Source organism: Hyaena hyaena, unplaced genomic scaffold, assembly GCF_003009895.1.
Source record: "Hyaena hyaena isolate Hyena2069 unplaced genomic scaffold, ASM300989v1 scaffold_490, whole genome shotgun sequence".
Lineage (NCBI taxonomy): Eukaryota > Metazoa > Chordata > Mammalia > Carnivora > Hyaenidae > Hyaena > Hyaena hyaena.
The window spans coordinates 1,457,284-1,472,204 of record NW_024081123.1 but is presented as its reverse complement, the minus strand read 5'-3'; the positions used below and the strand labels follow the sequence as shown (position 1 = coordinate 1,472,204).

Sequence of the window (14,921 nt, the reverse complement as noted above, 5' to 3'; positions counted from 1 at the left end):
GAGAGAAAGTGAGAGCAAGCAGGGGAGGCACAGAGAGAGAGGGAGACAGAGAATCCCAAGTAGGTTCCGTGCTTTTAGTGCAGAGCCCAATGTGGGGGCTGGAACTCACAAACCAGGAGATCATGACCTGAGCCGAATTAAGAGTTGGACGCTCAGCTGACTAAGCCACCCAGGTGTCACCTCCTACATTTCTTGTCTTGACATTCAATGGTCTCCTACTGTACTCCAGTCCTTTGTCTGATAACTTCCTTGTTAAATTTGGCCTCCCCAAATATCTCCAAAATTTTTTCTTACACTTCTGTTAATAGGCATTCTTATTAAGTTTAGGAAGAATGTGTCATCCAGGCTCATGCATCTGTTATTAAATATTCTTCTTCATGCATAGACTCATATGGACTAATTACTAACAACACTCAATTTTTTAAAGAGTTTATTGTCAAGTTGGTTTCCATACAACACCCAGTGCTCATCCCCACAAGTGCCCTCCTCCATGCCTATCACCCCCTTCCCCTCTCCCTCACTCCCATCAGCCCTCAGTTTGTTCTCAGTATTCAAGAGTCTCGCATGGTTTGCCTCCCTCCCTCTCCCCAGCTATTTTTCCCCTTCTTCTCCCCCATGGTCCTCTGGTAAGTTCCTCCTAATCCTCCTATATGTGCAAACATATGGTATCTGTCCTTCTCTGCCTGACTTATTTCATTCAGCATAACACCCTCAAGTTCCATCCATGTTGCTACACATGGCCAGATTTCATTCTTTCTCATTGCCATGTAAAATATACCACATCTTTTTCTTTTTATTTAAACCACATCTTCTTGATCCATTCATCAGTTGATGGACACTTAGGCTCTTTCCATTAACAACACTCAAGTTTTGTCACTTATTACTTGTTTAAGTATTTTTAAAGCTTTTGCCTAATTATGTAAAATGAAAAGATAACATAATATCTTTAGTTTTAATGTAATAGAAGTGAAAATTTATAAATTTCTGGAAAGTAAACTGGAAGTATGTAAAAAAAACCCTTTAAAAATGTTCATACTTTAAGTTTATTAATTTTGAGAGAGAGAGAGAGAGAGAGTACAAACAGGGGAGCGCAGAGAGAAAGAGAGAGAGAGAGTCCCAAGCAGGCACTGCACTGTCAGCACAGAGTCTGACTCAAGGCTGGAACTCACGAACTGGGAGATCATGACCTGAGCTGAAATCAAGAGTTGGATGTTTAACTGACTGAGCCACCCAGGTGCCCCGATTTTAAGCAATTCTAAGTAGTTAAAGTGACATGTTCTAGTCTTCATAGACCAGGAACCTGAATAATAAGAACAATCAAAATGGAAAAGTGCATCCAGTTTGGATCAAGTTGCCAGAGAGGTGCGAAGCATAACCACAATCTTCCTGCCTTTCTTTTTTTTCTTTCTTTTTTTTTTTTTCCACTGCTTACTACAAAAGAGGGGTAGAAACTTATATGATGACGTTTCTTTAGAGGACTTGTCAATAGGAACCTAAAACCTCATTATCTTTCTCAAGAAAGGCTTAAAAATGGAAGCTATCTGTAATTGCCTGTCATTAAAACGAGAGGCGCCTGGATGGCTCAGTTAGGTAAGCATCTGGCTTCAGCTCACGTCATGATCTTCCAGTTCATGGGTTCGAGTTCCAATTCAGCTCAGAGCTTGGAGCCTCCTTCAGATTCTGTGTCTCCTTCCTTCTGCCTCTCCCCTGCTCATGTTCTGTCTCTCTCAAAAATAAATAAACATTAAAAAATTAAAAAAACAAAACTCATTTGAAGCTTCAAATCACCAGAATGTCAACAACAAACTTTTACATATCCTGCTAAGATTTTGGCACTAAGAAATATTTAATAATATTAATTATTATTTTGGCACTAATAAAATGAAAGTTTTTCTACCCGTGCTTTGTCACATTAAATAAGTTTACTGAGAAAAATGTAAATTATGTCATGAACTATAGACTCCGCTAGGTGGAAAGAACCTTAGCTTGTCTACTTCATAAGTGATAATAGCCAATTAAGCTATCTATTTCTTTAACCATTTTTAAAATATATCATTAAAAATAATTTATTAATATATTTGAAATAAATAATTAGTGCTTAGTAATGGTGCATTATTTTAGTAAGGGATTTCTTGAAACTGCAGAATTGTATGCTAACCTAATCACTTGACCACTCCTTTGAATTTTTTTTTTTTTAATGTTTTATTTATTTCTGAGAGAGAGAGACAGCATGAGCAGGGGAGGGTCAGAGAGAGGGGGAGACACAGAACCTGAAACAGGCTCCAGGCTCTGAGCTGGCTGTCAGCACAGAGCCTGACGCGGGGCTCAAACCCACTAACTGTGAGACCATGACCTGAGCTCAAGTTGGACGCTCAACTGACTGAGCCACCCAGACATCCCTTGACCACTCCTTTGGAAAGCCTCGCTCATAATTTACAGAACTATACGAGACCCAGGACCACTACTCATTACCAGCATCTTCTCAGACTGAGGTCTTGTGCTTGGTTGGGAGGAAAAACACTATTTACAAAGAGCTAACTGCTTCATAAATCCAAACTTATAACTGATAAAGCTATGCACATACGCACACACCCCCATGATGATTTTGGTAACTTCAATAATTTGCCTTTTTCATTTCAGATTATTCTTGAATTTTATAAGTTCCTACTATTTCGGTCATAATATTCCCTGTTTTGATGAACTGTAAACATTTAACTCAAAAAAAGAACTATTATTTAAAATAGTGGTTTTGGGGGGTGCCTGGGTGGCTCAGTTGGTTGAGCATCCGACTTCAGCTCACGTCATGATCTCATGGTTCATGGGTTTGAGCCCCACAGTGGCTTCGCTGCTATCAGCATGGAGCCTGCCTTGGATCCTCTGTCCCCTTCTTTCTCTGACCATCCTCTGCTTGTGCTCTCTCTCTCAAAAATAAATAGAACATTTTAAAATAAATAAATAAATAAATAAAATAGCTGTTTTAACACTATAGGTCATGTTATAGACTATAAAATTAGCTGGTCATGACTAATATTAAAAAATTAAACATAAAATAACATAGTACAAGATCAGGATGCAGTACATATTAGAAGTACACAAAAACGTATTAGTTTATAAAACTTATGTTTCATTTATATATGCATGTGTGCACTGGGTCACAATGTGATATGTATGTTTAAATGGGGATACAACATGTTGTGTATTGTTTTGAAAAATAAACATGCCCCATGATACCCAATTTGTAACTAGGGATATTTTTCTTTAACATGGAATACTTCTCCTTAATGTTCCTACTTTGGCACTGTAATATCTGTATTATTTATTTGTTAAAGAAAGTCATATCCTATATCAAAAGCAAGAAAGGGAGAGATGACAAAGTAAATTTCTGAATATGTTTTTGAATCCTTCCTGAAAATATCCATATAGGATAGGTTTCTTTTTTTTAATATTTTATTTATTTTTTGAGAGATTGCAGTGGGTGAGGGGCAGAGAGAGGGGGACAGAAAATGTGAAGTGGACTCTGTACTAACAGGCTGACAGCAGCAAGCCCAATATGGAGCTCAAACTCATGAACCACAAGATCGTGACCTGAGCCAAAGTCGGACGCCCAACCAACAGAGCTACTCAGGGGCCCAGGATATGTTTCTTTATGGGATTTCACTTATCCATTTTCTCAATAAGATAGACAGATACATGATAGATAGATAGATAGATAGATAGATAGATAGATAGATAGATAGATGATAGATAGATAGATAAAAGGAAGACCAATTTATCTGTTTATATCTATCTATCTATCTATCTATCTATCTATCTATCTATCTATCCATCCATCCATCCAGTATCTATTGAGAGCATGTGCCTGCCATTTGTCAGATGCTAGGGATGCAAAGATAATAAAGCAAGTCCAGTTGAGGGTAGTAAAGTCCTAGTGAGGGACCTCAAATTAACGAACAATAAGCTAACAATACGCTAACAGTTTTAGTAAACGTTGCAACTGATAGTCTAGAGGTACATTTCCAGTACAGTGCCAAAAGGGCAGATTTTGATTTCAAAGAAATTTATTTATTTTGAATTCAAAGAAATTTAAATTTTCAGATGAATGAAAAAAATTGGGAGCCAATCTGATAGTAAACATTGTTATCTGAACTTGATGAATCATAATTGTTTATAATCCAGAGATGTAGTGACCTATGAAATAATCTAGAGCCAGAGGATGCTCATGACTCAGCTTGTTACTCAATCTGACAAATATTAATTGAGCACTTCCCATGTGCCACCCATGGTGACGGGAGCCGGAGAAACAAAAGTAACGAAAATACACTTCCAGTGGTCACAGTTAATTGCTGTCTAGTAGGGAAAGCTGACAGAAAAACAGATAATAAATCACAGTGTAATTAACACAATTAAAAAGGGGGTATTTCTTGGTACAATGGGGATACAGGAAAAGAAATGGTCAGCATTTTGCAGGAAGAGACACAGCATTTCACGAAACACAAGTACAGAGACCCTTCTTATCCACAGAGGATACTTCCACGATCCCCAGGGGATGTCTGAAACTGTGGACAGCGCCGAACCTTAGATCTACCATGCTTTTTCCTATATGTACACACCTATGTTAAAGTTCAGTTTATAAATGAGGCACAGTAAGAAATTAACCACAATAACAATATAGAACAATTATAACAATGTAGTATAATTCATGTAAATGTGGTTTCTCTTTAAAATATCTTATTGCACTGTACTTACGCTTCTTCTTGTGATGAAAGGAGATGATAACATGGCCACATGAGGAAATGAAGGGAGGTTGAGAAATGCAGGGACTGAGACAGGCTACTTCTGACCTCCGACCTTTGGTCGGAAGTAGGATCATCTGCTTCCAGACTGCGGTTAACCAGGTTACTGAAACCATAGAAAACAAAACCGCGGATGAAGGGGAAACTACTGTAGTTGGAGCTGGAACAGGGGCTTCACAGAAGAGAAAGAGAAAGGCATTCTTACTGACAGAATGACTTCTTCAAGGGTGTATATTAGCATGGTGCATTTGGTAACTACAGGAAGATATTGTTACTAGATTCTAGGCTGTCAGAACATAGTCAACCGAAATGAGGCAGGGGAGGCAGACTCAGTCACATAAAGGAAGGACTATTTTAAAATTAAAGTTTATTTATTTATTTTGAGAGAGACAGAGACAATGTGAAGAGGAGAGGGGCAGAAAGTAGGAGAGAGAATCCCAAGCAGGCTCCACATTGTCAGTGAAGTCCCCAATGTGGGGCTCAAACCCACGAACCAGGCGATTATGACCTGAGCTGAAATCAAGAGTCGGACTCTTAACCAACTGAGACACCCAGGTGCCCCGGGAAGAATGTTTTATACCGTGCAGAAGGCTTTGCATTATATTCCACGAACAACAGGAATACAGATACCATACAAGGTTTTAGTCAAGGAGTAACTTTTAAGTCAGCTCTGGCAATGGCGTGGAAATTAATTGAAAGCGAAAAGAGCTTAGAGTCCTAGAAACCTGGAGCTGTGAACTTTGATATCACACTTGACTGCTAGCATATTCTGTGACCCAGGACATACTGGTATGAGGAAAACCAACATGTAATATTTTTATCTTTCAAAGCTGATAATGCAGGGAATTAACAAGTTATGTATGTATAAACAGTTAGTTTCACAGTTAGGAAGCTGTGAAGCCTCCCTCGTATGAGTTCTATAGTATCATGCGCCTGACTTATCCTTGGGTTTATCAACATCATTAGATCAGCATATGAAGAGTCATCAAGGTCACTGCGTGGATCTGCTGTGTAGCAGGGCTGGGTCATGGCAAAGTAAGTTAGCCCCAAAGACTCTAGATTTAGGGAGTGAGGTCGCACAGCTGGGAGCAGGCACCTGGGTTTCCCATTTGAGGAATGTTCCTCTTCCTGCTGATGTAAACGGTTCTTCCCAAATCTAATCATTACCTCCCAGCTCCATTTGTCTCCTCATCTTTTCTCTAAAAGCTGCCCCATTCAAAGCCAATCCTTCTTTTAATAATAACAGTAGATGCTTCCCTAGCACTTCTATGGGTCAGGAACTATTCTAAATTCTCAACAGATACTAAATGATTAAATTCTGATATCAACCCTCTGAGACAATAACCATTATTATTGCCTTACCCTACTCCAGCTTTATAACAGAATACAACACATTAGGTGGCTTATAAACAACAGAAATTTATTTCTCACAGTTCTGGATGCTGGAAAGTCCAAGATCAATGTGCTCTAAGATTCCATGTCTAAAGAGATCCACTTATTTGGGCGCCTGGGTGGCTCAGTAGCAGCCGATTTCAGCTCAGGTCATGATCTCATGGCTGGAAGGCTCATGAGTTTGAGTCCCAGGTCCGAGTCTGTGCTGACAGCTCAGAGCCTGGAGCCTGCTTCGGATTCTGTGTCTCCGTCTCTCTCTCTCTGTCCCTCTCCTGCTTGTGCTCTGTCTCTCTCTCAGAAATAAATATTAAAAAAAAGTTTTGTTGTTGTTTTTTTTTAAAGAGAGCCACTTGTTCATAGCCCTAATCTCTTCCCAAAGGCCCTGCCTCCAAATACTATCACTTTGGGGATTAGATTTTAACAAAAGAATTCTGGGGGGACACTCATATTCAGTCTATAGCAATTATCCTCATTTTTCAGAGGAGGAAAGAGTAAGGTGCCCAAAATCCTATGTAGAAACAGAGGCACTAATCATATCCATCCATGTCTCTGGAGTTGATATTTCAGTCATTATAATGTGTCGCCTCCCACAAATCTCAGTTTTATAAAGTACCCAGTAGGAAACAAGGGACATGGAATTTTGCTTTACAGAAAACTTTTCTTGGGTACTCCTCTTTTAAACTACGAAATACTATAAGTTTTGCTCCTGCACCCAGTTGTTATGCCTTTATAAATACACAGTTTGTATTGGTCCAACAATCTTAAGAAACATACTTCCTCATACCATGTTTGGAAGTATAGTTCAGCCAGACTGAAAGATTATCTTTCTTAGTTGATCTTCCTTATAGCTTAACCAGAACTCTCTCCATATCCCAAATAAGATCTTTCTGTAAGTATTCTTTAGGACATGAGACTTACGTAAGAATCTGTGGCTCATTAAAGTATCTTCCCTTTAGGGGCGCCTGGATGGCTCAGTCAGTTAAGCATCCCACTTCAGCTCAGGTCATGATCTTGAACCCAGGTTCGTGGGTTCAAGCCCCACATGGGGCTCTGTGTTGACAGCTAGCTCAGAGCGTGGAGCCTGCTTCGGATTCTGTGTCTTTCTCTCTCTGACTTCCCCCTGCTCACTCTCTCTCTCTCTCTCTCAGAAATAAAAATAAAAAACAAAGGGTCTTCCCTTTAATACTCAAGATTAAAATGAAACCTTTTCGGCAAGGTCAGCAATAAGAGCAAATCTAATGTAAGTCCTTTATTGATTTAAAAAAAAAAAAGTTGACTGCATTAATCTTTTTACTTTTTATCTGGTCTTTGGTTCATAAGTCACCAATCTTTACATGAGAGGGAACTACAGTAAAGCTATTCCCTGAAGCTTTAAAGAGGATATCATAACAGCAGAAAATTATACTTAAAAAAAGAACATTCTATCATCTGAGGTTTAAGGATCTACTTACTAGTTGAAGGACCCCAACCCTGCCCATTATTAATTGTTTCCTAAGTCATTTTCGGAGTCTGAACTTTACTTCCAAAAATAATTTAGATCATGATGAATGAGCACCAGGTGATGTACGAAACTGTTGAATCACTATACTGTACACCTGAAACTAATACAACACTGTATGTTAATCAACTGGAAGTAAAATAAAAACTCAAGAAATTATAATGTAGTTTTTAAAATAATTTACATAGAAAAAATTGGCTGGCACTTAGCTCCCTTTTTTCTTTAAAAAAAATCATTATTGGGGCGCCTGGGTGGCTTAGTCGATTAAGCGTCCGACTTTCGCTTAGGTCATGATCTTGCGGTTCGTGGGTTCGAGCCCCGCGTCGGGCTCTGTGCTGACTGCCAGCTCTGAGCCTGGAGCCTGTTTCAGTCTGTGACTCCCTCTCTCTCTGACCCTCCCCTGCTCACGATGTCTCTCTCTCTCTCTCCTAGAAATAAATAAAAATATTTTTAAAAAACATTATTATTAAGTAAACTCTATGCCCAACACGGGGCTGGAACTCAAGACACGATCAAGAGTCACGTGCTCTGCCAACTGAACCAGCCAGGCACTGCTAGCTCCCACGGTTTTTAAAAATTCTTCTTTATATGAGCAAAATCTTGTAACTTTAATGGCACTGTGATTCTGAGCAAAATAATATATTACAGTATTCCCCCCCCCCCCCAGACTTTAAAAAAATGATGTGCATGACACAAAGGCCAAAACTTGCAACAAAACAATTTGGTGAAAATTACTTCCAATGCTTCAAAGTGAGAGGACAAGGAGGGTGGTGTGGAATCTCGGGGTTTTCTTCAGTTGCTAACAGAGCGGTTTGTTCACTGACACAACCGAAGTCAGCCCACTGGAAGGCGACACAGCAGGTTCGGTTTTATCATGCACCGAATTCGGAATACGTGTTGGAAAACAGAGTTGATACCTAAGCCTTTCACCTGGCCACCACTCACCTCTGCCACTGTAAAACAATGCAAAAAAGGGGGATTAGCACCTGAAAATCGGAATATGCTTAAATAAACCGGAATTCCACAGCCACCTCTACCTTCTGAGCTGTGTCCCGCAGGGAGTAGGCCACGCTCAATACTGGCGGAAACTGGACGATTTATCACGGGAAGTACACTGTGGATGGGAATGCTAGCAGTGCCATCTACGAGCCGTGGGATCTTGCCAAACTACCTAACGTCGAGGTACGCGTGTCTAGAAAACCGGAATCACCCCGACCTTAAAGACGGAAGAGAAGTGACTGGGAAAAGCATGTGAAAACGGCTGGCCCCAGTAGGCCCCCAGTAACCGAGTTCGCTCTTTCCTCGGCGTGTTCATCGGGGTTAGTGGCCTCATACCCCACGGTCTCCAGCATCTCGTTCATACAGCGAAGGTGCGGGACCTTCCTTTCTGTGGGCACTGATCATAATCACCTTGCTCCATCTGGGGGTGCTTCGGCGTTTTCCAGGCTGCCTAGCAAAGTCTAGCTGTAGATTAACGTCCAGCTGCGTTTACAGAGTTGTGGGGTTGGGGGCGAAAGGCTTGGCCTCCTGTTCCACGCCGGCCGTTCCCCGCCTGGTGTGTCCGTGGCACTCCCGGGAGGTGAGCACCAAAGAGGTCTCCGGCGTGGCCTGCGGTAGCACACTCCGGTGGCGGAGTGGGGGAGGAGCGAGGCAGCGTGCCCGACGCCGCCGCTGGGAGAAAGCCTCCCGAGCTCGCTCGGCTGCTGCTGGGCTCCGGGAAGGGCCCTGCGCGGCGAAGAAGTGCGGGCGCGCCGTGGCGGCCGGCGAGGCTGCAGGGCGCCGGAGCGGTCGGACGGGGGAGCGAGAGCTAAGGCTTGCAGAGCGCGCCGGGCCGCGGGCGTCGGCGGCGGCGACCGCGAGGCTGACGCCCAGCGGAGCCCGCCGGGCCGCGGGGGGCGGGGGCCGAGCGGGAGGCGGAGCGGGCGGCGCCGGGGAGGCGGAGGCGGAGGCGGCGTCTCCCCGAGCTGCGCAGGCGTTGCTCGCACCTTGTTGGTCAGTGCTGGGAGCGCTGCTATGGCGTTTCTCAGACCCGCGGCTCCTCCTCACACGCTCGAGGCGGAGGGAAGGAGGGGTAAGAGGAGGAGGAGGCGAGCGGGCGGCCGTCGCAGCTGCAGACCCGGGGCCAGAGAAGGAGGCGGAGCGGGAGCCGCCGCAGCCACCCCGGCCGCCGCCGCCGCCGCCCGCAGCCGCGGGGCTGCTGCGAGTCCTCTCCCGGCTTGAGGGCACGCGGGGCGCCCCGGCCATGCCGCGCAGCGACAGCTGAGCCCGGCGCGGGCCCCCTCCCTCCCGGCCGCCTCAGCCGCCGTGCCCCCGGGCTGCCCGCGGCCGGAGTGCCCGGCGCCTCCCGCGCGCCCTAGACCGCGAGCGCGAGCAGCGGCCGCCGCCGAGGCGCGGGTGGTGCCGGCGGCGGCGGCGGCGGCGGCGGCGGGAGCGCGGGGCAGGAGGAGGCGGGGAAGATGGACCCGGCGCCCTCGCTGGGCTGCAGCCTCAAGGATGTGAAGTGGAGCTCGGTGGCCGTTCCGCTCGACCTGCTGGTCAGCACTTACCGGCTGCCCCAGATCGCGCGGCTGGACAGCGGTGAGTCTCGGCGCGGCCACGGGGCAGACCGGCGCGGACCGCAGTCTCGGCGCGGGTGTGCGCGCGTGTGCCGGGGAGGGTGGGACCGGGTGGGGAGGGGGCTGCCCGCCCCCCGGGCGCTGGAGTTGGCCCGAGCGGCTGCCGCAGCCCCGGCGCGTTGCTCTCGGCTACCCCCAGCAACAGCTAGAGATGTGAAAATCAGAGCCCCTGCAGTGTACTTAAAAATAAGGACGCCTAAAAAAAAAAAAAAAAAAAATCAACATTAGGGAAACCTCTGCAGATAGTAATTTTGGAGGTGAGCCCTCCCACCCCACCCCCCGTAGGAATTACTCAACCTGGGAAACCCTGAAGAGTTATCTTAGTCAACTTTCTTACAAAATCATTGTGCTTTGGGTGGCATCTTTATTTTGGATGCCTTCCTTTCCCCTGCCCCCTACTCCTCCTCTCCTCACCCCCCAGAAGAAGCAGCAGATTTAAGAGGAAAAGCTTCTGGGTGACCAATGAAAGGGATCACATTTCTCAGAGACCTTTTATTACAGCTTGTCTGTTTTGTTTAACCGAGCTGAAAGTAATTTGGGGCTGAGTGTAGAAAATGTTTTTAGCAGAAGTGATGGTATGCTTAAGGTTAATTATTAGCTTAGCACATTTCCAGCCTGGAAAAAAAAATTTTTTTAAGTCACCAAAGTCTGTATTGATTGGGGACCTGAGCGTGAATTTCCTGAAAGTGACCACCAGAAACGAGCCAAACATCCCCCAGCTGTTTGTTCCGCAGTGTGACATCTGCAAACAAGTGCATACTGTCAAGCAAGTAGACCCCTCACAGTTTGAATTGTACCATGTAAGGTGTCCATTCAGGTGTGTTTTGTTTGGTATTTTCACTATAACTTCAGTTTATTTGGGCTTCATGTGATTTCGGGCTGTTTTCAGAAACATGCTTGCTTTGCTCCAGGACTGTGGGAAGCCCTTGGGCCCAGGTGGCAGGCAAGCAGATAGAGCTGTGGTCACACAGGCCAAGTCAGAAGAGCCTTGAGCAGAAAGATGTCATTTCAAGTCCCAGGGATTCAGGTTACTCCAGAAAAGGAGTAACAAGAGTGGGTAACATGAGATGTGTAAATGTCCAAAGGCATTTTTATTCTGTTTCTTATCTGTGGGGTTAGATTAGACATTTGAAGTACGGATGGGAGAAATCCGTGCAGGAAAGTTCATGAAAGCTGGAAGACACGCTTGGCCTGCTTCCTGTCCTTGTTTGGTTGGTCTTGGTAGTGGTGGGAATAAACTAGGAGTTTTCAAACTAGTAATGAAGTGCAGATGAACTCCGGAAGGACAGGTGGTATGTTGAGGCATTTCTGTTTACAGTGGGGTGGGCAAGTGTTTGGTGCTTTAACTATCTGCAGGTCTGAATCGTGTGTGTGTGTGTGTGTGTGTGTGTGTGTGTGTGTGTGTGTGTATGTGTATGTGTATTCACAGTTTCATTTCCTCTTCCACTATGCAAAAATGTGTATATTGGAAGGTTAGGAGTCCTCACCTTTTCCGACCTTCTCTCATCACTGCACACACTCTGCCAAAACCCTTAGCTAGGCAGAGAGCATTGATGCATGTGGTATAAAAGTCACCCAAAAGCTTTATTAAACTGAAAGTTTAAAAAGTCTGAATGTCAGTTGCAGACCTAACTTGTAGCTTTATTATCTGCTCTCCTATCCCTGTCATTCATAAGAAGGATCTGAATCAGCAGTGTACCCATCCCACACTTCTTTTTAAAATTAGGACGTGGGTAGCAAGTCTTAACACTGTGCCCTTTCAGGCTGTGGAATGGATTTTGATCACTGTAATTCCAACTCTTTATTGTGAATTTTCTCTGATTATCACTTGAGATTCACAATGGCACACACAAATTTGGAACCCAAGCCAAATACTGCTTTATACCTTGGTTTTTTTCGCTTAACAACCCCCTCTTATTAAATTTTTTTTTTGTTTTTAGTAGCTGTATAATATCCCAGGGGATGGCTATCCCCAACAGTCTAGTCCCCAGTGGTGGATGTGAGATGCTTTGTTTTTTACTGTTACAAGTTGTGATATCATCAACACCCTTACCCATAAATCTGTTCAGGTTAGTATATGTTCTGGCCTTTCTGAATACGTATGTGAATCCTTTTCTGAGTTTTTTTTAAAAAAAATTTTAATGTTTTATTTATTTCTGAGAGAGAGAGACACACAGAGAGAGACAGACAGACAGCGTGAGCAGGGGAGAGTCAGAGAGAGAGGGAGATATAGAATCTGAAGCAGGCTCCAGGCTCTGAGCTAGCTCTCAGCACAGAGCCTGACGCGGGGCTTGAACCCACGAACAGTGAGATCATGACCTGAGCTGAAGTCGGACACTTAACCGACTGAGCCACCATTGAGTTCTTGATACACATGAGAATTGGGGGAGCACCACTTTCCCCACAGCCTTACAGTGTTAAGTATCCTTAAAAAAAAAACAACTTTGTGAATACCAACTAAATTTGGATAGTCTTTCAAAGAGTCAATCGTTGACTCCATGCTTATTTTTAATCATGTTCCACAGCCGTGCTCAGAACATATTAAGGATATGCCACCATATTTATAAAAGCTGTATGTGAAATCTCCAATTTTGTGCAGTCCTCATTCTGTGTCTTTTTGCCAGTTTTAGTACTGCAGGTACGTTTTACACACACAGACACCCTATACTTAGACATGAAAGGTAGTCATTTTCCAAATCACTGATTTTAAAAGAGACCAGAAAGAAACTGAAAAACATGCTACTAGTTGACCTTATGCCAAGAGAGAACTGTTGGCTAATTTGAAGCAGTCATTAAAGAACATTAAACATCTAATTTTATAACTGTTAGTTATTGAGTGCCTACTACGTGCTGTACATTTCTCAGTGCTTGATACATATTGTCTCAAATCCCCAGCACCCCATTTTAAGGACTTTGGGAACCTGAGATTCGGAGAAGTTGAGTGACATACCTGGTAAATGTGTGGAGTGGGATTTTCAGCCAACTTTCTGACTCTAAAGAAAGACCTTTTATCTCAAACTTTACCTCCTCTTACTAAATGGGAGTAGGTTTAGAGTAGGTCTAATGTCTACTCTAAATAGCTCCACTGTCTCTGAGAACTTGAGGACCGGAAAGTCAATATTTTTCAAACAGTGTAGACACCGAATTAAGTGCTGGCCTCATCCATCATATTTAGACTACTTTCTGCTTCCCAGAGGAGTGGCTGAAAAGACGAAAGGAGCAGTGGGGAAGAAGAGAAGGAAAAACATGGTGTCTGAGGGCTTCCGGTCTTAGATGTGCCTGTTGAAATTACTCCTCAGTACATGTGGCATACTTAAAATACTAACTGCACAGTAGAGTACTCTCCAGTTCTGCATTCTGCACGTTGCTTATGAAATGCCAGTCAGATAGACACATTCAATATTGCATCCCCAGGAGTGAAATTTGTCATTGTGTGTTAAGAGAAGCACAAAATAATGAGCCTTCCAGGTATTGCCTCATGAATTTTTCTGGAAAACACAAAGAAAAGTACTCAAAAGTAGTGATTCTTCTTTAGAGAGTAAGATACATGCGTCACAGGCAAAGGCCAGCTAACCCCGGTCAGCAATACAGTTGCGATCACATATTTAACTGGGTCATCAGTCTTACAAACTGTTGGCTCTAGAACCAGATTCAACAAATGTGTTTTTGACCAAGAAGAGGGTGGAGCAAATGCTAATCTCCAACCCATCCTAACTCAAAACTAGGTAGGGAAATGGATCACTCTCTCTCTTCAATTATTTCACCTTGGAAAGGCTCCGATGATTAGTCTAGAACAGTGTTCTTCTAACTTTTTTGTTCCTATAGCTCCTAAAAGATTCTGTAGAAGTTTGTACCCTCAGCATATTATTAAGCTGATTGCTAAAACTTTTCATCTTAAGTGTAAACAGTTGCAAAGGGTGTCATATTCCAGCATATTATAAATCTTGACTTCTTAAATTGTGTCATTAAAAAAAAAAACTCTAGCAGGTCTGTACATGATTCCCAGTTATCATTCATTTAAGACAATACATGAATAAGTTCTTAAACATATTTTCTTTACTTTTTCTCCTTAAAATTATATTCCCATTTCTTCTGCTACAGAATTCTAGCCTAATGTAATATATATTATGTTTGACTTATGTTTGAAATGATTACTCTGTCATTATTTCTGTAACAAAATATACATATAAATTGAAACCCAGTATTTTAGAATTCTTCTGACCTTTTCATATTTGAATATGCTTGAAACAAAGAATTGGAAATTCCCTGATTTAGAAAAGGCATTGCTCCCCAAATGCTAAAGACTCCATCCTTTACATGCCCTAGCGTTTTTATTTGTTTCTTTGTTAGTTGCCCTGAGGTCTTTACACCCTGGGGTAATGCAGTTTAGAAAGATCTAAAGATGCATTGTTTCTGTAAAGTGGGTGAAGGGTCCTTGGGAAGGGGAGGTGGTGGAGGACAGCTTCCTTTCGTCCAGGGTTGGACGTTTCTCTGTGATCCCAGGCAAATCAATTTTTAGACCAGAGACTATTGGGAAGTTGGGGCTCTGGAAATTGATTCCCTGACAGCTGTGATGGGAAGTATTGGCTTTGCATGAAACATGTACCCCTGTTCAAAGAATGA

General features: G+C 43.4%; 1 protein-coding gene across 2 annotated transcripts in view; it reads left to right on the top strand.

Moving 5' to 3' along the window:
• Window positions 1-10,055: 10,055 nt before the first annotated feature.
• Window positions 10,056-14,921, top strand: part of GAREM1 (GRB2 associated regulator of MAPK1 subtype 1) — a 193,774-nt gene continuing 188,908 nt past the window's right edge. For both annotated transcript variants that reach the window (XM_039254434.1, XM_039254433.1), the window contains exon 1: window positions 10,056-10,260. In XM_039254434.1, coding sequence (XP_039110365.1) covers window positions 10,140-10,260 — 121 coding nt within the window. In that variant the 5' untranslated portion in view covers window positions 10,056-10,139. The remainder of the gene's footprint in view (window positions 10,261-14,921) is intronic.